We start from the raw sequence: 23,065 nt of genomic DNA, 5'->3' as shown, positions 1-23,065 counted from the left end.
TGCATTATTCTCCTTCATGTTGAGTTATTGCTGTCTTCCTGCTAGGGATCTAACCAAATTTAAGACTTGTTCCTCCACAGGTGTTGTGGTTTAACCCTGGCAGACCACTAAGTACCACACAGCCACTCACTCACTTTCCCCAAGTGGAATGGGAGAGAGAATTGGAAAGGTAAAAGTGTGAGAACTCCTGGCTTGAGATAAGGACAGTTTGTCATGTAAAACAAAAGCCATATATACAAACAGAGCAATGAATTAATTTGTTACTTCCCATCAGCAGGCAGGAGTTCAGCCAGTTCCAGGAATGCAGGGCTCATTGAGTGTAACAGGTTCTCCAGAAGGCAAACGTCATCACTCTGAACATCCTGCACTTCCTCCGTCTTTCCTCCACCAGTTATTGCTGAGCACGGTGCCACTTGGCATGGGGCATCCCTTTGGCCAGTCTAGGCCAGCTCCTGGTGCACCCCGGCTCCCTTGCTGGAAAAAGAGCACAAGGAGCAGAAAGGAGCATCACAAGGAGCTCCATGTGAGCACTGCTCTGCAACAAATAAAACATTTGTGTGTTATCCATGGTGTTTTCATCAAAAAACTGAAACATAGCATCCTATGAACCTCTACAGAGACAATTAACTCTATCCCAGCCAAAACCATGACAAGCTAAATAGGTTATTTATTTATTTTTTAATATAATATAGGGGATGGAGACTGCTTTTACCACTTATGAAGAGTCAGGAAAGAAAAATTTATCTTGCAAGTGATCTTGTGATTACTGTAAATGTGAATATTATAGCATCAGAATTATACTCTGTTATTCTTAGTAAATATTGTGCGCATGTGTAAACGATATCTGGTTAGAATAGCTGTTCTTGTCTCTTGCCTGCTTTTGCAACAGTGCAATGAAAACCTGAAGTCTTTCCCTGTGTCTTTTCTTCTTAAGAAACTACAAAGAGAAGATGGAGTATCTCTTTTATGTATTTAATCCTAAATTGCCAGTTAAGGAAAAGCAGCTGCTGCGTATACTGGAAGATGGTTTCCAGGATCTGGAAATATATACGGTATGCTGCATTGTGGACAGAAGAATGCTATTGCTTAGTAAAGGATGGCAAAGAGAGCAGGCAGAAAAGTGCTACTCTTTCTTTCTCTCTTCTTTCATTGATTTTTCTATTCATGTTTCCTCTGTCTTTTTCCTCTGTTCTTATCATATTTCTCCATTTTACTTCTGCTTCATTCTTCACATCTTTATGCCACCATGTCATGATTAGTGCTTTCCACTTCTTTGTCATCTTCTTGTCCCTTCCTTGCCCCTTCTCTTTTTGCTGCCAATCATCCCTTTTCACTCACCACTTCTCATCAATCCCCACACGCTCTAGATTTTGCTGGGACTGATGCAGGACTCCTTTGGAAGTCTCCACAGTATCAGCTTCACGTGTTGGCTGCCTCTGAAACATGTTGTTTCAATGGTTTTGTCAGTTACTTACATTGTAATTGTCATTACTATTTGTTTGGACACAATATTATTTTCCTGTTTCATTCTTCCTACTAGTGCTATCAGAAAGCATATCATGGATTTTTATGGTTGGTAAATGGATGGTATACATTTTCCTGTTTTGTTTATTATTGTTTATATCTTGCTAGTTTATAGAGGCCCCACTAAGATCCCTTCTTGTGACATTGCATGCTATATAAGCATACAGAAGGATGGGCCCTGTCCCCAACAATCTGATCTTATCTGTTTCTCTCATACTATTAAAGTAACACCACAGATCATCTTTTTACTCTTTATTCTTCAGTTTTCCTGCCTGCCATCCCTTATTGTAAGTCATGTGTATGTTTACATGCCTAAATTTTTTTTTGTATTTTTAAGGGATGCTTTTATTGAAAGATACTTGGGCCTTGCTTTAATTTTTGCAGCAGTCTGAGAAAAATGAAGCTGTTCCTCTCTGTAACAGTCTAAGCATATGTGAATGTCCCAGAATAAAGTTTCTGAAACAACAAGCCAAGGCTGAAGGCAAAAACAAGAGAGATCCTGAGGAGTCATTCAGACATGGTAATTCAAAGTTGGAACAATATTGTAAAATTGATGATAAATGCTGTATTTTGTGCTACAGGTCAAAGGACATTTTGTAAATACTGTAAGTGGCCATGAGTAGGCATAAGTAACTTGAAAAGAGCTTTGACACTGCCGAAAACTGTTCCAGTGGCATTTTTATGTATTAGGAAGCTCCAAAAAGAGCTTGGGCTGCTAGTAGTAATTCCCAAAGAGGAGTTTGAAGCCTCTACGGGAAATGTCCTCATCTGAGATATAATTAGATATGTTTTGATCTTTTCAAGATCCAACATCTCTAAAAAAAAAAGGCAGAGTGAAGAAAGGTGCAAATACACTGGGTTAATTTGTGTCTAGGGCTGGACACTGAAAGGAAAAATACCAGCCTTCTCTTTTTAGCCTGGTTTCCTAGAGAAAAGGCTTAGGCAATCATGCTGTGTGATGCTGTCATTTTAGTAGCTTAGGAATAATCAAGTTTCAGCCAATTTGGAAAAAAAAAAAAAAAAAAAAAAAAAAAAAAAAGCTATGAAGTCTCAAAGATAATTATTTATAAAATATAAAAATTTTGTAGAAATGTGGCTTCACCTAAGTTAGGTCACCTCTCCTCCTTCTTCCAGCCCTGCTCCCCACTAAAGAAGAGGCATTTCTCAGCTCATCTAGGGTTCCTTTAGTGTTAGCCAGCAGGGCAGTCAGTGTGGACTTCTCACACATCTCTCAGCATAGATATAGCTTGAAACTATCCACAGCATATACTACCTTTTGCTTGGCCTTGGTGATCTAGAGAGCTTGGAAAAAATGGGTTTGCTCTAGTATGGAAGAAAGACCATTTGTTGGAGAGAGATTATGTGTTGGAGGTCACAAATCCAAATGATAGCTGGTCTCACATCTTTGAATATTAGCTAGTTACAAACTTTGGATATCACTGTATTATTTTTTTTGGACAAAGAATATTTGTTTTCATGAAAAACATAAATATTAATAAAGATTCAGTGTTTATTTTACATATATATATATGTATTATATACATATTAGACCATTCATCATCCAGACCAAGATGTAGCTTGTTTATAATAACATTAAGCACCATTTTTGTTTTATTATTCTGTCCTCATCCCCAAGCCAGAATTAGAAGTATTAAATGTCTTTTCTCTCTACACTTAGGGACAGTAATAATTGCGAAAGTTTTCCTTGGCTGCAGTGCTCCAGTTCATGCAGCAAGTCCCATCTGTCAAAGCAACTACCCAGAAGCTAATTCTGTATTCAGGCCATGGAAATTCCTAGGAAGTGATACATCTACTTCTAGTAATGGTATGTATTTGTAGGCACTTGTTAGCATAAAGTTAAGGTTAAAGTAACATATGTATTCCAAACTCATCATTCACTTTGGGTTGTGTCAAGAGGTTTCATTCCTGAGAACTCAGTCTCCGCTGAAATGCGTGTTTTTGAAGGCAATAGCAAATAAGAAGATCTTTCTGTGAACTAAATGAGAACAAATATTTATTCAAAGAGTGGAAGTGAGCTGTGCCATGCTGCTTTTAGCCGTCAGTCCACGCTAAGTGCAACTTAATTCATAGAGGTTCATATACACACGTCATGCAGGGGGATTGAGTAAGTGTTGCAAAGGGTCATCTGTACATACCACAAAAGAAAGCTTCAGCCTTAAAATCCACAGCCCTTATTTTTAAGCAAAATAAAAACGGTTGCTGCTGGTAAATGCAATGTTACAAGTATCGAGATTAAATCTTCATATTGTGTGCCCTCTTAGTGATAAATTCTGCTTTATGCTATTTTTTGCAAGAGAACACCAAGTGGGAATTGACTAATAATATTACCTGTTCTTTCTGGTATGTCTTCCAAACTTTCAGATGCTGACAGAGAGCAAAGTCTGTTCCTTTATAAAGGAATTGGGATTGTTTTGATTTCTTAGGAGGAAGTGAAAGCAAATTTGGAAAGTGATCATACCACAGTATGTTGGAGTAGTTTAGGACAGTGCAGCAATAAAAGCAATGCAGGAGAGCTGCTGGTGATCTCAGAAGCTAAGCTAGTCTTTCACAGGCTGTGATCTTTGTACTGGAATCTGACAGTTTTGTATTCTACATGGGGGTTTAGATAACCAATTTAAACTCCTTTATTAGCCTGCGTGAATCTGTATGGCCAAGCAAATCTAATGTCAGAAAGGAATAAATATGAAGGGTCTTCATGGAAGGAGATATCTTCGACTTACTAACATTCTAGCCAGGGGAGTTTTAGGTTAGATGTTAGGAAGAACTTCTTTACTGAAAGGGTTGTGAGGCATTGGAACAGGCTGCCCAGGGAAGTGGAGGAGTCACCATCCCTGGAAGTCTTCAAAAGACGTTTAGATGCAGAGCTTAGGGATATGGTTTAGTGGGGACTGCTAGCGTTAGGTCAGAGGTTGGACTCGATGATCTTGAGGTCTCTTCCAACCTAGAAATTCTGTGATTCTGTGATTCTGAAATGAATACCAAGCTTAGCTTAAAAGCAATAATGTATTTGTTCTGTTTCTTCCACTTCAGGACTGCAGGCTCCCTTGGAACAGAAAAGTTGTGACTGCAGCGGCTGGCAGTGCGAGTGGTTTGTATTTGACCATGAGCTGGTCCTGCCAGAATACATTGCTGAGTTTGAGTATACTACACTGGTATGAACTGCTTTTTCCTACTGTGATAGTAGAGAGCACATCTTAGATTTCACAGCTCAAGAAAAAAAAAAAAGGGGGGCAAGTAGGTAAAATGAAATCCTGTTTTACTCACAGGACCTGTCGAGCTTTGGTTTAAGGTTGGTTCTCTTCTTTCTAATCTATCAGATACAGATAAAACTTCTGTGGAAATCAGTGAGAAACTTTCTACTCATAGTGAAAGTTAGGGGAAGCTTTTATTTTGTAGCTGTAAAAGGTATAGCAAAGAAAGCAAAGATCCTCGTAAATTTCAACAGATAAAGGAAACGTAGATGAAAACTACGTCCTCTCTCAGTAAGAATTCCCTTCTTTGAGGTACCATGTAAGGTAAAAACTGATAGTATTGACTGTTGAAAAGATCTTGTTTTCATGGAGTCTTTAGGGAGCAAATGATTTTTAGTTGTTTGATTTAAATTGTAACATATGAAGCTTTGCAAAAAATAAAAATAAAAATAAAATTAAAAAAAAAACATATATTTTAATCTCAGCTGGTTTCTTGAACAAGTTTTCTTTGTAAGAATTGCTTCTATTCCTTTTTGTAAGCCATATAATGCTCCTCTTTCACTCATCTAGCTTCGTAACTTGCTGCCAAGGTGAAAGGTGAAAAGGGCCATTTCAGACTCTAAGTTACCCTGGGGAAAGGAAGGAAAAGTGTGGAATTCACTGATGTCTACCTGGCCCGTGGTCCAGCTGTAGACTGCTCCATGGTAATTCTTAGACTTAAGGAATTCCAGTGTACAGTTTTACTTTTAACTTTAGCCAGAGTTATGCGTGGCATACAGTAACCTATAAAAGGAAAAACATTGTGCAGTGCTTTGATTAGGAGGCATTTAAAACCCAATTTTTAGCAGGTCTGTGTTACAGAAAGATGATTTCCTAACTTAATTGCCATAAATTTCCTCATCAAACTTCTCTTTTTATGCTGAGTATTAGATTTATTATTTAAGCCGAAAATATAAGGTTTACAAATGTTGGTGTCTCTTATTTTATATAGGTCCAAGACAAGTCTCTGTTTTCCACATGCAATGTAATTGTGGAAGAGGGAAAGAGAAGCACAGAAATATTTATTCCGTCTCATGATTTGCAACGTGATGATGACGTTTTGAACATGGAACCAACAGTAAAAGGGAGGCCTAAGATTGCTTACTTAGATGAAAAAGCACTATTTTCAGTTGCTAAGGTCAATATCTACAATCAGGTACAGGTGAGGGATTGCTGTCAAATTTGCAGTAGAAGAAATGTATTATGCAATTGTTACCATTTTTTTTTTTCAGGTTGGCCCATGACCTAAACCAAAGACAGTAGGTTCATTTTTAGTTTTCTGTTTGGGTTTGTTTCTGATGTTGCTTACATTTCCTTGACATCAGTAGAACTTCTGTTACTCTGCCTGTCAGTTATGAAAATAACAATTGCTTTTCCTGTTGTGTAAGGGACAAATAATTTCAATGAAAAACAGGTTAGGAAGAATGGATCTAAGAATAGGATATGACCTATTATCCTTTCCATCAAATTTTATGGAATATGTGACTGTATGCCATTATACAGATTGTTCTTGAAAAGATTTTGGGAGTGGGGGTGGGTGAGATTTGACATCAAAAGAATGTAACCCATGGAGAAAACACTTTTTTTTTTTTTTTAAAGAAGCTGCAGATTTAAGCTTAAGAAGTGTATGTTGTTACAGTAGCTGCACAGAAAAACACTTTTTCAGATGGGAATTCGTATGCATAATTCTGACATTGCATTCATATGCATAATTATTGAGCCGATACTGTTTCTTATACCTGCTGGTAATGTTTTTGATCCCATTTTTATACATCTTCAAATAAACTTTTTATTTTCTAAAATTTATTTAGAGACAAGAAAAAGGAGCATAACAATTCTGTTCTTGTTTTATCAAAATGCCATCCGTACAGTGATCTGTTTGCAGAGAAACATTAGCAATTCTCCCTCACTCGGCCTTTTTCTAAGGATCCCTTCCCTGTGTCTGCTTGGCCCCATTCTTCCCATCCTGTTTTCTAAGAATTGAAAAGCTACCAGTTCCTTCTCAGCATCTCCATTAAACAGAGAACTGATTGATTGTTTCCTTCTGTTGTGAACGGATTGACTGTCTGACTCTCCATCTTACCCAGGCCATTTTTATTTTGGGAAGTAATAGTCTTCAAATAAGCGAAAAAAGAGTAATCATAGCCTTCAGTTGTGTTTTCATTATTTTATGTTACATTCACCTTTTGCATTCAACTTTTGTAGTCTTTTTATGGTTTGCCAGTAGGATAGTGTTTATATTGCACTCCAATGGTTGAAGCTTTTTCATTTTTAAGGCAGCAGTGAAGTATTACAGAATTTGTCTGCATGTCTAGTAAAATCACACTTTCCGATGTACTTTTGACCTAGGTTTTGAATTTGCACGGGAACAGCCTGAGTCAGCTGCAGAACATCTCTAATCTTAAAGCACTTCGAAAGCTTATCATCAGCTTTAATGAATTTACCTCCTTAAATGATGTTTATGACTTGGTGAGAAACTAAGCTTTTTTTTCTTGTTTAAAAGAAACATTTACTCACATAAATATGCTTGCATCGTGGAGTGGGCTTACAGGATAGAATTGGGCCTGGAGGTGCACTGTGGAACAAAACAGAGGGCTAGGGCTGAACTAGAATCGTGAATGCTGTCAGCAGTTTTGGTGCCTGTTGATGTTGTCTCCAGTTTGAATCACAATATTACAGTGGTATCACTTTATCACCCATCTGTCCTTTGTAGCTGTCATTTCATTTTAACAAATAGTGACATTTGGGGTGAATGGGATAACGGAATTCTCCACCTGGTTTAGCATTGGCCTACTTGATGATTTGGGTCACACTGCTTTTCTCCCCCTTCCTTCCAAATATGTGGAATAAAATAAGTGCAAAACATATCAAAGTAGAGGCGATTAATAGGAATAAAAAGCTGAACTACATGGACTTGGAGCAGGATGGTTAAGAAGTAATTCATCTTCAGCCTGAGAATGCTACATGGTACGTGGCTGATAAGTCCTAGCCAGGACCTCTGGGCTTTTCTGTATTACCACTGGGGATTCAGGGATCCAGCTCCTAGCTTGTCTTTAGGCCACTTAGGAGGCTCTTGATATGAGCTCTAGATATGGTCTTCCCCTTTCAACAACTTCCTGGCAGGCAGTCAAGTAGACATTGTATGCCAAAGTGCTCTGCCAGGTAACGGCTCCTCTGTTTTTACTGGGACATGGCTGGAGCACGCTAGATCTCACTCATAAGTGTCTCTGTCGAGGGAGTCAAAGCATTAGATTAGATGAAGTCTGTTGAAAGATTAAACATGTCTGATTACTTCAGCTGAAGTTTATCTTGCTACAGTTTTGGCCACACAACTATTTTCAAACCTTTGTTGTTTTGCAGCCCAACCTGGAGTATTTTGATGCAAGCCATAACCATGTGATTACTCTTGAGGGCATAAGAGGCTTAACCAAACTGCAGTTCTTCAACCTGAGTTGGAATCAGCTGAAAAAATCCTGGGAAGTTATAAAAATTTTATTTGAACATACTCCCAATTTACTAAGTCTTGACATCACACACAACCCATGGTATAAGGTACGTAGGCTTAAAATCTGGTCCTGCACCTTAATACTTCTAAGGCCCTTACAGTGTAAGAAGCCTTATGATCATATTATGGAGTCTTTGTTCTCATGAGGACTTCATTCTGTAGCACTTCTGTGGCACTTCTATTTGGAGATGTCTCTAAGGCATAATTTCTTTCTTTTCAGTTTCCAATAAGAATTTTATTGGTGCCAGATATCAAAAATCAAGCCATGGCTTTAATTTTGCTGGCTCAGCTGCACTGAATAAGGGATGGGAGCAGAGATCCTTCCTAGCATTGGGGCTGATTACATACAGTTTGTCTCTCTCTTACTGCATGCATCTCTCAGCAGCAGCACAGATGTGTTGGCTGGAGCTTCAGAGAGAGAGCCAATACTCAGTCCTTTTACTGATTCTTGTACATTTATATTGCCCAAACAGCTTCTGGAACAAATGTTTCTCTCTGTTCTTTATTCCTTTTGAATCAGTACATTTAAATATCAGTTCAGAGCAAGGCAGAAAATCCTTATTACCTTTCAGAGGATGCATGCTACCATCTAGCTCATAAAAGATTGTGTTTGGGTTACTTGACTGTCAAAATACATCTTTATGCCATCCACAAAAACATTATTATTCAGCATGTGAGAAATGTGTATTTCATTTATTTTATGTTAAACTAGTGGGCAGGCTAACTTATTCCCTATGTATATGGTAAGTTTGTGGTGATGTCTTGAGGTTTCAATGACGCCTCTAAATCCTTTAAACATCTTTCATATGTCCTATGAAGCTTTTGGCTTTTGCAATATTTCTAGATCATAAATGAAACTCTCAGATTATAAAATAAACACTAATACAGCTCATATATTAGTGAGCTTTGTAGGATTAGTAACCTTCTGAGTTAGACCATGTGACTTTAGAGCAATTTATTACCATCAGTGTCACATAAAATCAGAATAATCAAAATTGGCCCAAAGGTACCTTGTCTTATGTGTTTTTGGCAAACTGCATAAGCAGGGATGACACAGTGGCTCTGCTGAAGATCACTACAAAGCTCTAACTCTTGACATCCATGAGCTGACAGTATGCTAAGCAGAAAGGAAATAGAAGTCTCTGTTATGTACTGTCACTTTTTTCTTTCTTTTTTTTTTTTTTTTAAATAATTGACGGTTTATTTCTCTCTTCAAGCCAGCCTCTTTGCGGCTGAGTGTCATTGGTCAATTAAAAGCTCTCACTAATCTAAATGGAGTCATGATTACTAATGAAGAAGCTGCAGAAGCATTACGCTACATTGCAGGATCAAATATAACCCAGGTTTGATATCTGTTTTCTTGTAACTTACAATGGATACTACGGAAAAGGAAAGCTTTATGAATACATACATTTTTGATGTCATTCTATGCTGTGTTGTGTTTTTTTTTTGTTTGGTTTTTAAAGACAACTTGGCTCTCTGATTTTTTTTTTTTCTGAAAGCAATTGTTTTGTCTTTTGCTTCTAGCAGTAGGCCAGAAATTATTCAATAAACACATATCTTACAAAGATCTATGGTACCAAAAATTGTATTCTGGCATGATATTGGAATCCGTGTTTAGAATCTGCTGAATTCAGAATGCAAGACAGTTACTATGTTTGCCAAATAGAAACAATAGAGGGACTATTGTATAACAGACTAAAACAATTGTACTGTATGCTTGTTTTTAAATATCTTTTGCCTAATCCCTTGTTTGAAGGTCTTTTCAATGGGTAAATTTTTAGAGTAATTTACAAGCATTTATGAAGCAATTCTTTGCAACCCCTGAGCACAAACTTGTTTTATTAGAGCTTTGGACTATATACTCTCCTGAATCTTAGGCTGAGCCTAAGCTAACACCCTTCATGAGCTGTCTAGGTTGGAACTCAATATCATGCTGACACAACATTTATACGATCAGAGCACAGTCACAATGAAACTGTCTGCTGAGTCAATGCTGAGTAAGGTCATGACTTCCTGCAAAGAAAAGGACAAATATCTTCCCAGAAAACAGACTAGAGTTAAAACAGAATGTTTAATACAGTTTATGTTCTCTGTTTTATGTACTGAAAACTCTTAAAATATATATATATAAATATATATATATATGTGAAGGTTCTATAGGAATATTGCAAACTATTAAGCTTAATAAATCTATGATTTATTATAGAATCTATTTATCTGCTCATATATCACCTTCCCCTTTCAAGAATAGCAGAATTTTTATGCTTTTTGCTATATGCTAAGATGTGAACTATGTATCATGGAATAATAGAATGGCTTGAGTTGAAAGGGACCTTGAAGATCATCTAATTCCAACCCTCCAGCCATAGGCAAGGATTCCACCCTCTAGATCAGGTTGGCCAAGACCCCATCCAGCATGGCCTTGAACACCAGCAGGGATGGAGCAACCTGTTTCAGCGCCTCTCTACCCTTACAGTGAAGAGTTTCCTTCTGGAGTCTAGTCTAAATCTATCCTCTTTTAGTTTAAGACCATTCCCCCTTGTCCTATTGTTATCTATCTAAGTAAAGAGAACTTCTCCATCTTTTTATAAGACCCATTTAAGTACTGAAAGGTCACAATGAGATTTCCTGGGAGTCTTCTCTTCAACATGCTGAACATCCCCAGTTCTCTCAGCCTTTCTTCATAGGAAAGGTGCTCCAATATAGTAAATCTTGTTATATTATCTACTTAATACAGTATTTTCTTTCTTTTTCCCCCAGGCATCACTACTGAAATATTCTAGGACTGATGAACAGAGACCCCCTATTCTCAGTGTATTTTCCTGTGCTACAATTCTGTCTCAAATCAGCAAAAACAAACTGGATTCACAGATGCATCATAACAACTGGTATTCAATGGTAAGGCTGAGGCTGTTTAATATACTTATGTCAAAGTTTAGATTAATCTCTATAAAAGCTTTCTTTTGTCATGTTAGTTTAAAGGTTTTATGCTGTTTGTTTATATATATATCACTGAAAACTTGCAAGTCTAACCAATAGTTATCTTGTCTCTGGTAGCCATTTCCTGATGCCTCACAGGAAGCTCCAAATACCCTGAAGAGGGCATTTAAGTTGGTGTTTTTGCAATGCAACTTTCTTTTGAGCGTTAATAGATTTTTAAGACCAAGCAGACCCAAAAAGATACCCTAGACTAACTTTCATAGAATCATAGAATATCCAAGTTAGAAGGGACCCACAAGGATCACTGAGTCCATTTCAAGTAACAGTAGATCTACCAGGTCTCTCCTATCTCTCTATCGTTTCTACCTTGTTTTTGAAACAAATTTGGCTACTATCAAATTTCACCCACTCATTTTGTCTCTTTCCAATGTTCTAAAGGACTAGAACCAGATGTTCTAAAGGACCAGGAATATTTTTGTTATTTCGCCCACATCATCCCACTTTTTACTTCTTAATATCCATCCTCTAAACAGTTTCTCTATTAAACAAGAGACAAGTTTGCTTTTGGATATCATTCTTTTTTATTACATTCTCAGAAAGTAGTTATTAAAGTTTTTAATACACTTAAAATATCATTAGAAACAATTCAATATTAGTTTTTGTTTCCTGTGAACTGTGCTGTAATCCAGTAATAAAGCCATTAGCTTTTGATTATTTACTCCATGGCATATAAGCCTTTCTATGGTACCTAAGGATTACATCAAGCTAACTGAGTTATTCTGGTCATCCTATTTATCCTTACTACTAGTATAACTTCAGTTTGTTCATAACTCAAGAAATTCTAAAGGTTTATGCTATGATTGTAATTAAATGAATTGATGAGTGGCTCAGGGTTCATAAATGTCCTCAAATGAAAAATGTCTTTTAAAAACGTTAACGTGAGTAGTTCCAGGTTTGGGTTCTTTTTAGTAGCTGACAAAGTACAAAGTATTTCCTTATCCATGTAAATTATGAGCATCTCATTCTGATTCTCCCCAAAGGCAGAGAAAAACATACACTGAAACTATCCTTCTCTTCTGTATTCTGATTGACTATTTTAAAATCCTTAGATAGGATCAAGCCTGTAGCATTGCTTGAATTTCATTAGGTTCTGATTATGATGTCTCTGATTATACTGGCTGTTAAATTTTTATTGACGTTCTTAGCTTTCATTATCAGCAATCTGTTTGTCACAACTGTTTTATTCTCATGGCTGTCATTTTTCCTATTTTTCATTTGTTTCTGCTCTACTGGAAACAAAGGGCCAAAGCCTGATCCAGTGGGGCTCATGAACATTTGCTTTTGTCTATAAACTTTAAAGGATGAAGATTTTTTTAACTGTAAGTGAAAAAGTGTGTAATAATGAACTATTTATTGTTTAAACTTCTGCATATTTTAGCCTCTCATAACTAGCCTTCACATATTTAGTTACGTTTTTGTGTCATTCATTTTGCTCAACAGCTTTTGGTGTATGAAAGTTGCCGTTCCTACAACAATAAGGGTATATAAAGGACATGCTTATGTCCTTTATATATGTCCTTTATGCACTTCCACGGTTCTGTGGTGCTGATGTTTTTGTGTCTTTTTTCCAAAGAACTATCTCTAAAGGCAAGACAAAGTCCCTAATCTACTTGCTTTGTTTAAGAATTCAAGGCATCCCAAATGTTCTATAAGTATTTCAAAAGAAAGTGACAATAAAGCTTCACAAACATTGAGCAGGTTTTAAAGAGCAAGGACACTGGTGGCAAGGATGATGAGAGAACCAGACTGATTTGAGAAATTGCAGCCAGCTCCTTTGCATTATCTCCCTGATCAGTACAGGCTGGCTCTAAGAATTTTTCACTAGAAAATTCAGTTAGCTATGCTTAGCTTATTTATTCTGCTAATTTTAATCTTTCTGTTTCTGATGTCACAAAAGCACAATATTTAAACATGTTGAAGTATGAGTTCTTCCAGTAAATTATATAATCCTAAAATCTCTACTACATATAATGACACAATTTTCTAATACTAACCCTGGAAATACAGTCCGCACTAAAATTTAGACACTTAATCATCTTCCAAGTCTAAAGCCAAATGATCTTTTCCACATGTATATTGATCCCCGTACTAATCAATTTCTCGTGGTCAGGCAGGATTAACGTTTTTGGAAAATTCTACTAAATATCAACATGAAAACTGTCTTGCAAGAAAAGAGCCAATAAGTCTAATTTCAAACTAACAAACATTGACAGCAACCCTTTGAACATTCTCTCACCTTGAAAGATTATGTCAAATTGTGAACTAATTAAGCAGTAACTAACCAGTTCCTAATTGGGTCTTTGCTCTCAGAATGTCTTAGGTCATTCACAACAGGTCTCTTCTGGATTCTCTAGTGTGTAGCATTGTAGCTGAGCCTTTCCTTCACTGGGATCATAAAATTATGTCTTTTGCTCAGCTGTTCATTTTCATGGAGTTTGGAGGAAGTCAGTATCTTTCAGCATAGTGCTTGTCTGACAGATTGAGCCAAACATCACCAATAGGTTTGAAAGTTAGTTGTAAGGTTAGCAGATGGATACGGAGGCAGCACAATCGTGCTAGCTTTTTTTTTTTTTTAAGTAAACTGAGCTAACAGAAAGCCATAAGAGTCTGTGGAGGAAGATTCAAGGTCATCCTAACCTGTTGTGACCCATCAGTTGAAATCATGTTAAGCTACCCAGTATGAAAAGTTAAAAGCTTCTCTGTCAGTTTGATTTGTTATTAGAATGTGGAATGGCTGGAGGAAAACACTTTTCTGTTGATGAGCGTAGCATTTCATTCTCTGTGCATTAGGGAATTCATGTTTACAGAAATTGCCAGGAAAGTTAATGCTTTAGCATGTCATATATGTTTTGTGACATCGGAGAGGAAAGTTTCATGGAGGGTAAGATACATGTTTTGAAAAATACTATAGCAAAAAAAAAAAAAAAATGTTCTTCAGTCATCAGCAAAGTAACTCCACTGGCACTGAGTGTTTTCATGATTATTTGTCTTAGGCTAAATCCAACCCTTGATATTTTGGGTCCCTACCACGCAATCTGAATTTTTTGTTTGGGGTTTTATGATCCTTTTGTTTCTTCATTGTGCAATGGTCGGCTAACATACTGCAGTATCATCAAAAAGCAGGGGAGTCATCGTCATACAAACAGGTTGTGGATAGGTTTGTTAATAGCACAGGAAGCTTGCTGCCTGGTGTCTGAAGTCAGATCTTGTGTAAGAAAGTCCTTTGACAATGTGGGCAGCAAAATATCTACTTGCTATCTACTTTTATTTGTTTCTGTTCAAGACCCTTCTAAAGAAAATTACTGAAGTTGTTAATCTGTGATATAAAGAGTACTTTATATATAAAATCATGAAGTACTACGAACTTAGGATAAATTCTGCTCTCACTCAGCCTGCGCTAAATCTAAGTTTGAATAACAATCTCTTAGCGCTAGGGTGGAAATCCTTTTCCCATTGCAGTTCTGTTGTAGAATGAGGATCTGTAAAGCATACTTACCAATCAAAAATCACATTATATTGACAGAAGATTTTAAGTCAACCAAAGCTAAGGTCTGACACAGATGAGGAAAAAAAAAAGCTATGTTCAGATAGCTTCAACTGCAAAGGTACATTTGGGAACTGGCATTCTTATGTTATAGAGCCCTTGGTTTTGGAGGAGAAGCTGAGGTTTTTGAAGATATTTTTTTTTTTCTCTTGCATAATGAGGAAACGTCACATCCTGCATCTAATAAATTGCTATTGATAGCAGTAGGAAATGTGCAAGCAGAAACAGCACAGAGTAAGTAGGTGGAATTAAATTACAGATTAACTGACTGGTCAGTTTCTTTCACTTCTAATACTAAGGGGTTTTGTTATTATTATTTTATTTTATTTTTTTGCAGATTACTGTTTTAAATCTGGATGGCCAACATCTCTTCAAAATTTCAAACCTGGAAAAATTGGAGCACTTGAGATGGGCATCATTTAGCAACAACAATCTCACGCAAATAGAAGGACTGGACTCTTGTCTCAACCTTGAGGAACTCACTTTAGATGAAAACTGTATTTCAACACTGGATGGTACTATATTTACCGTGGTAGTGGTAATTCAGGCTGTTAAGCCAGGTCTCAGTAGAAATGTTTCTTTACGGCAAAATATAGAGGCTATGATTTATTTGCTGGCAACTGTGTGAGTTTTTCAAATATTGAAAAATCTGATCTTAAGTTTTTGAGTGTATCTTTTACAGAACTGAAGTAAGGGTGGGAGGCAGAGCAGTTACGTTGCAGCAAAAGAATTTTCTTTTTCTTTTAATTAAACATAAATATGCCATTAGATCTAATGATTAATAATCTGGTTATAGTTGGACCTACTAGCATAACCTTTGTCACTTATAATGTGTTTTACCATCTGTATCAGACCTTTTTCTATTACAGCTCACTTTACACTAAGTGCATTTTGTTTATTTTTTGAGGAATTTCAAAGCTCACCAAACTTACAAGACTTAGTGTAAATAATAACCATCTTACCAGCCTCGAAATACATGTGTTTGAAAATCTGTGTCATCTTCATTATGTTTCCGTTGAGAACAACAGGATCACATCTTTAGTTGGTTTAAAGAAAACCTGCTCCCTAATAGAACTATACATAAGCAATAACTGTGTTTCTACCAACCAAGAGATGTATCATTTAAAGGTAAATATAGATTTACTGTTTCAGAGATGATTTATTCATTCATTTATTTTAGCACATTATAAGTACAGTCTTCCGCCACTTGGAACTGGCAAAGTTTTACTTCGAAACATAGCTGAATCTGAAGTGATAAAAAAAATAAAAATAATAATAAAAAAAAACAATACTCTAACCTCTTTTGATTGATTATACTTACTCCTGAAAAGGAGGTACTAAACCTTCTGGCTGGACTGGGCTCAAAATTTTCTACAGTTAAACATCACTTACACTGCATAGGCTTTAAGGCTTAAAAAACATGGAATAATTCTACAACTCATGTCAGATAACAACAAACCACACCTGCAGCAGTTCCAGTTCTTCTCAACTAACATATGCATGACAAACTTTGTTGGCTGGATTCTGACACTTACTAATGGGAGACTGAGGCCCTGGTTCTTATTTATGTTCAGACTCTTAAAACTTTGTGAAATCACAAAGGCTTTTTTAGGGAATAGTTTTCACTTACTTTGAGGGCTTTATTTGTGCCTTAAGTGATGCCAAGTGCTTTTCATCTAAATGAAAATATCTGGGTTCTATTAAGTGGTTTCTTGGTGTTTCATGCAGATGACAGCTGAAGAAATAGCTGAAAATGGGGAGGGGGGGGGGGGTAGAGAGGTGAGAATGAATAGCTGAAAAAATAGCCTGAAAGCACGTATATATGGACATTATAAAGTGATACTAATAAATGTGTGTTTTTTCTTTTCTCAGGGTTTGACTAACCTGATAATTTTGGACATTAGTGGAAATGCAATAGTCTGGAAACAAGATAACTACCGACTATTTGTATTATTCCATCTTCCATCTCTAAAAGCTTTAGATGGTATCAGAATAGTAAGTTATTCTGTATGTCAATTATTACTACAATTTTTGGGTCTTGATTTATAGAAGAACAATTTTAACAAATAATCAGATTTATGAATATCATGTGTGTAATCCTTTAATGTGCTTAATAATACTCCATTTTCTTTCTGTCTCTTTTAAAATCATTTTGGGATAGAAATTGCTTCCTCCCTCTCCCCTCTTTTTCTTTTTTTTGTAAAAGTTCCAACCACAATAGTGTCCTGGCACATTGCTAGAGTTCTGGGGACTTTAAGTGTAACTGTGGAGCATCAGCATTTCTAACACTTATGAAATCAGTATGTATTATTTACAAATCTTTTTTATGGACTAACTGAGAGAACACAGACTGTCTCCATTAATCTGTTGCACAAGGGAAAATGTTAGCCAGGTCACGAAGACTAAATAACACTTTTTAAGTTACTTTGATTTTACGCATTTTTAAATCATTGATTATCCTCTGTGCTAAAATGTGTCTTGCCTATATTACTATAATAGTTCTAGATCTGTCTTAATATAGCAGAAATCAATTGAAATGCATTTAACAGGAGCCAACAGAAGGAGAAAGTGCGAGAGATTTGTTTGGAGGCAAACTCACCTCTGATATGATTGCAGACAGACTGGGTCATTCAGACTTCACAGAAATGCGAGAATTAAATTGGGCAACCTCTAATATTAGGTACACTTTTTGTTGTTGTTTTGTTTGCAGAAATGCATTATCTGTTAAAAGTATCATCTAATATGGTATTATCTGTGGTTAGAATGTGAAAATCTGAAGTTAGGACTTACATTTAGCAAATGCGCCTGATAATTCTGTACTGTTTGGAGGCTGAATTATCTTGACTTACCCATAAAATGAGTGTTTTTTTCATCACAAACAGTTACTGTCTAGAGTTTTACTGAAGAAATATTATTTCCCTAGACGTTTCTACTTCTCATTTAGGGAGTGGTACTGCTTGTATGCAGTTTGACAGAAAATGTCTAGGAGAGGTAGAATACTGACTCTAGACAGAGAGTATCAAGAAAAGAAATGTTGTTTGATCAAAACCCATCTGCTCTGATTCCTTTCAGAATAACTTCAGTCAAAGTGAAAACAGTCACGTATACATGTTCAGTGCTGCTTCTCCAGTCTTCTGATTTTTTAAAAAGCTGCTTGTCCATTGTAGATATAAAAGCATTCAGAGCAAGAATGGGCTGGGATTGGTTGCATTAATTGCATTCTTAACAGAGCACTAGTATATATTCATAGTAGGATGGTCACGGTTTTACAGCAAAGTATTTTACACAGCCCTAGTCACACTAAGTTGCAGCTATCATCCCTGATAATAATCTTTAGGAAAGTATTTCTATGGGTTGTGTCCACATATTTATTGTCTTAGAGATATACTTAGATTTTCATCTTTCCCAGTATCTTAAATCTGTCAGTGAAAGTCCTGCACTTCACATAACGTGAAGTCATTTATCATGGCACAGTCCACAGTCTTCATCTGTTGATGTTAAATAGCCTAGAAGACTTTCAACAACAGTGGAACCACAATGTCAGGAATATCAGTGTCAATATTCTGGAGGAATTTAGAAGGATCTTGCTCATAATGAGATTGCATATTCTTTAAATTTTAATGTTGGTTTCATCAGACTGTTTTAAGATGTGAGGACAGATGCAAATATTTATACACTATTGTCAGAATTATTTTCAAGAACATTAATTCCATCAAAGCTTCTGTAAAAGGTTGTAGAGCAATTCTATCACATCGACTGTGTGCCTTTTAGGGTATTAAAATTGCCAACCTTGATTTTTCTTGAAGTGATTTATCAAAAGCTCAATTATGAATTCCCTAAAATCACTTGAGGAATGTCTCTCTGACCAGTAGAGTATCCTGCTTCTACTATTAACTAGGAACAAGCAACATGAAAGCAGGCTTTGACTCAGCTGAGGTGCGCAGTTAGAATCTGGGTGGTGCTTTGGCAAGCCTCATGCTAAGTGGAGAACAGAATACTCCATCTGAGCAATGGCAGTTCCAGCACTACCAGAAAGCGGTGAAAACAGCCTATGAGGTGTGGAGCTGGTATTCCAGCAATGAGCTGTACAAGCAAACAGAGCAGATTGTTGCAAGTCCTTGCCTTTGATGTCAGAGTCAAGCCAATTTTTTATTACTGGAAAAAGAACTCTGAATTTGTTGTGAGGCTTTCATTAGGGCGCATCTTTCATAGGAGCTCGTTGCGTTTCTTAACAAAAAGACAATATGTTTAGGATCTCATGCAACATATGTTGTTTATAGCTTATTTTTCTGTTATGTGTATTCTAAATTTCTGATTATATCCTTTCCTTGATTCAGAGCCATAGAGCTGGTGCCAGCAGATCAGTTTAGAAACGTCTACAGTGTAAATTTACAGAACAATAATCTCACATCTTTCAGTGGTTTAATCTTCCTTCCTAATGTCAAGGTGAGTTCATGACAGTCTTTTCTCTTTTTAGTAATAATATTAATAATAAATAAACTAATTTCCTGTGATTGAAAATGTATCTTTAATCACTAATATGCTGTTTGTGTTTGTGTAACAACAGTAGTCAATCAGCATGAAGCTGATTGCAACTACTACTGCAATTTTACAATATAGTTGCAGTAAACTAATTCAAAAAATCGATGAACTGCACTAGATTTTTTTAAACGCTGCAGGTTGACCAATCATGTTTCTAAAATACAATGAAATTTCTGGATCAGAAAAATGTAATTGGCAGTTCTGCTAATGAGTTAGCAGAGAAGCATTCATTTGATCTACTGTGTTTCCTTTGTAAGGTATTATGTCTGAACTACAATCAGATTGAATCGATACTGCCTGGACAGAAGTTTCCAAATCAGGTAACAAATAGGCAGCACCTGCACCGAAGGGTGGCCTCTAGTGGGTATGGACAGCAAGAACTTGCCAAAGAAAGAAGGTACCACTAGCTTTTAAAATATATTTGTATCTCTCTTTTACTCCATTGAGGAGGAAAGAGGTCTCTTCAGAGTCAGATCTGCTGTTTTTGTTTGTTTTTCTGTTTTTTGTTTTATTCATTTTGCACGTGTGGCATGTTAGATATCATCTTGTTGGTTTTGCTTTCCTAAATTTCCACAACTTGTTAGGCTAGTTCTTCATCAAAATAACAATACCAGGCTTTTGCTCCCCATTCTTTGAATCTTGCTACATAGACACTTATGAATACGTTGAATTTTATTCACCTTCCTTACAAAAAAAATAATTTTAAGTAAGAGAACCATCTACCTTTCTCTGGCTGCTCATTTGATCGGGGGCAGTATGGACATGTATGTCTGATCAGATTGATCATTGATGTTCTGTGTTTGTGTTCTTTAGATAAAATTATACAACATTAAACTACAAAATTCTATCAGTATAAGAAATATTTTGAGGTAGTATTTCAGTCACTTGAGCCTGACCTGTGAAAATAAAGCTGCCTTGTGCTGTCTAGTATTCTGATAGCAGTCACAACCACTTATTAGAATTAATGAGGTCAGCCAGTTCCGGCTACAGTACTTTTGTGACCCAAAAGAAGGCTTTTGTGTATTCAGCCAACCTTCTTTTGCAGCGTTGTATAGTCATTTATTTGGCCATTAAATCTCCTTTCCTTCACTCATTTCGTAAATGAGGTTCTTTTATCCATCTTCTGAAGGAGATGGTCATACTTACTTCTTCTTTTTTGCCATCAACTGTAGGTCAGCTTGTGTCCTAAAGAGCATTTTCAAATTACTTTTCAGTTTGCATTTCTCATCTGTATACTCTTTCAGGATTGAAATTTCTGAAATCTGTCAGGATCCATTTACTTTCTTCTGCATGGATAAGGCAAGACCCATAATCAAAGTCAGTTTTATCGTATCAGACAAGTCTTGTAAGGCACTATGCAGAGTTCCATCTATCCTTTGGTCAAGTTTTATGAAAGTAACAGAACATCAGAGAATCCTGGAAAACCTAGCAGTTGTGTGCATGCTTCTCAAGAGCTCACCCAGCTCTTGTCTTTATTCTTTGCATGTTCACAACATCTGTGGTGTAGGAAAATATGAATTGGTTTCAGATTTTCTGTGGGAAATGGACATGGGCAGAAGCATACGTAGATATAGGTTATTTGGGCTTCCCTCATAGTGTGCTCGTTTTGCACGTCTGCTTCCTTGTGAGAGATGAATGTTCTTTACGTAGACTGGGGACTCAAAAAGGGCTTGCAATAATTGTTCAATAACTGTAGGAATGCCCTTCTTGTCAACAGAAGGGTTTCTGATTTTTTTTTATTTTTTTTGGTCGGTTGGTTTTGTTTACTTGCTTATACCAATACCTTCTAGCTTTCTCCCCTTTTCCTTTTTAAATATTGATAACTTTAGCTTTTGTACAGGCTGCTAAACAGGCTGCTTGGTTCATAAGTTAGTGCAAGTCAACTTAAATAGTCTGTAATGTTTCTCAGCCAGCTTTCTCAAATGTGACTTACTCAGAGTCACTGACTTAACCATGTTAGATTCTAGCTCAATAGCTGCTACTTAACATCCTTGAAATCAATACTGAAATTGAAATTATTTCATTATTACTGTATTATATCAATGACATTGCCCCTTTTTTTTCCCCATAGCTGTAGCACAGAAGTACTTAGTGGACACCTATGCTTTGTTTCAGGTTTATTGATAGTTCTGCTATCTTCAGCTAACAATGATCCAACACCATGGTCAGGTTTGCTTTTGTAATTGATACACCTATAAACTTTGTTGTTGTGTGTAATGCTACAAGCCATTGATATCCCATTAAGTGCATTTGCTCTTTTCATCACTTTTTAACATATTCTTACTTCTCGCTGTCAATTATTTTCCTATTTATTATAGCTGCTTTTAATTTCCCACTATGTGGATACTGGCTTCTTAATGACAGTTGCATTCTTTCTCAGTTGTGGGACATTCTAGGAACAAAGATGTTTTTAAGCTTTCCCCAGTTGACATTTGACAGTTTCCCCATTGACATTTTCTCCACAAGTTGAATTAGCTCTTTTTTTTTTTTTTGTGGTTTTGTGAGACAAACTTGTGTAGAAGATGAAACATATGTATTACGTATTAACATATGTTAAACACAAATTAATTTTACATACAAACATGCAGTTGGGATATCAGTTTGTAGTATATGAATATAATCAAGTCATGATCATTAGCTGCTCAGTGATCACCAATATTTAGTGTTTTTATGAAAATTGAGGTTGCTAAACACATTGTGTAATTAGCTGGGTTGCGACGAAGTAACAAAGCTAAAATTGAAACCTTTTTTACCCTTCTCTTTCTCAGTTTAACAACTCATGCTACCTAATTACAGGTCAGATGTAACTGAAATGGAGCTTTTACAAGCAAATTGGTGGAACCGTGCATGTTATTTTGCCCTACTGTCATCCAGCTGTTGTGCGAATACACCAAATAGTTGTCATAAATATTTTCCTAAATTAAGCAGCAGTTTACAGCTGTTTTCTTTTCATGTCCTCGGGTTTCTCTGAGCAAAAGCGATTTTTGTATTTGTTTGATTTCCATAGTCTGGATCCAGAAAACTTGACCTAGCGTATGCAGTAATTCTAACTCCAAGTAGTAGATTTTTCATTTCTCATCAGTTTTTTTTTCCTGTATATGGGTGTAATTCTTACAAAACCTGTTTTAGTGATTAGTGAAAGTGGAGTCATCCGTTTATATTTTTTGTAATTGTTTTTTCTTTTGGGAAATGCTGAAGTTTTTTTGTTCAAGGGATATTGTGGTGTTAACACTCTTGTTTACTTTATTGGTTTAGGGATGCAAGATTTGGAGAAGACCTGCCTCCAATAATGCAGAGTTTGGAAGTTCTTCATCTGGGTCATAATGGAATTACTGACATGGCCCAGCTGCAGCTTAGCAGGCTAAAAAACTTGAAGCTTCTGTATTTGCAGGGTAGGTGATAATATCTTTTTCTGTACATTCATTCAAGCATATGACAGTACTTCCCTTATGCCCAGTCTTCACCCTGTGTCTTGGATTTGTGGGAGATGGTCTTCTCCGGTCATGACCCCAGTAACAATGATGCTGTAGCTTTAATTCTCGCCCTGGTTCCAAGATCCTTTAGCTATTGAACAGTGAAATTCTTCCATAGTGCACCAGTGTGTCACGCTTATCTTTTACATGTTTGTCAGATTATAGCCAGCAAGAAGTTCCACCTTAAGAAATTTCCTCCTTGCTATAAGCAATAGTGAAGATA

General features: G+C 36.4%; 1 protein-coding gene across 7 annotated transcripts in view; it reads left to right on the top strand.

Annotated features, from left to right (window-relative positions):
- LRRC9 (leucine rich repeat containing 9) overlaps positions 1 to 23,065 on the top strand; it is a 47,932-nt gene that overhangs the window by 14,336 nt on the left and 10,531 nt on the right. For all 7 annotated transcript variants that reach the window (XR_014693200.1, XR_014693201.1, XR_014693202.1 and 4 more), the window contains exons 11-26: positions 935 to 1,052; positions 1,909 to 2,044; positions 3,203 to 3,349; positions 4,576 to 4,697; positions 5,728 to 5,937; positions 7,125 to 7,244; positions 8,136 to 8,327; positions 9,498 to 9,623; positions 11,044 to 11,181; positions 15,165 to 15,342; positions 15,735 to 15,955; positions 16,700 to 16,822; positions 17,377 to 17,507; positions 19,165 to 19,273; positions 19,627 to 19,766; positions 22,625 to 22,761. Coding sequence is in view for 2 of the 7 variants with exons in the window: in XM_084519742.1 (XP_084375868.1) it covers positions 935 to 1,052; positions 1,909 to 2,044; positions 3,203 to 3,349; positions 4,576 to 4,697; positions 5,728 to 5,937; positions 7,125 to 7,244; positions 8,136 to 8,327; positions 9,498 to 9,623; positions 11,044 to 11,181; positions 15,165 to 15,342; positions 15,735 to 15,955; positions 16,700 to 16,822; positions 17,377 to 17,507; positions 19,165 to 19,273; positions 19,627 to 19,766; positions 22,625 to 22,761 (2,348 nt within the window). In the remaining 5 variants the exon portion in view is untranslated. The remainder of the gene's footprint in view (positions 1 to 934; positions 1,053 to 1,908; positions 2,045 to 3,202; positions 3,350 to 4,575; positions 4,698 to 5,727; positions 5,938 to 7,124; positions 7,245 to 8,135; positions 8,328 to 9,497; positions 9,624 to 11,043; positions 11,182 to 15,164; positions 15,343 to 15,734; positions 15,956 to 16,699; positions 16,823 to 17,376; positions 17,508 to 19,164; positions 19,274 to 19,626; positions 19,767 to 22,624; positions 22,762 to 23,065) is intronic.

The sequence above is a fragment of the Aythya ferina genome (genome assembly GCF_964211825.1).
Source record: "Aythya ferina genome assembly, chromosome: 5".
Classification (NCBI taxonomy): Eukaryota; Metazoa; Chordata; class Aves; order Anseriformes; family Anatidae; genus Aythya; species Aythya ferina.
Note: the sequence above shows the minus strand (reverse complement) of the source record. Positions and strands in the feature narration are given on the sequence as shown.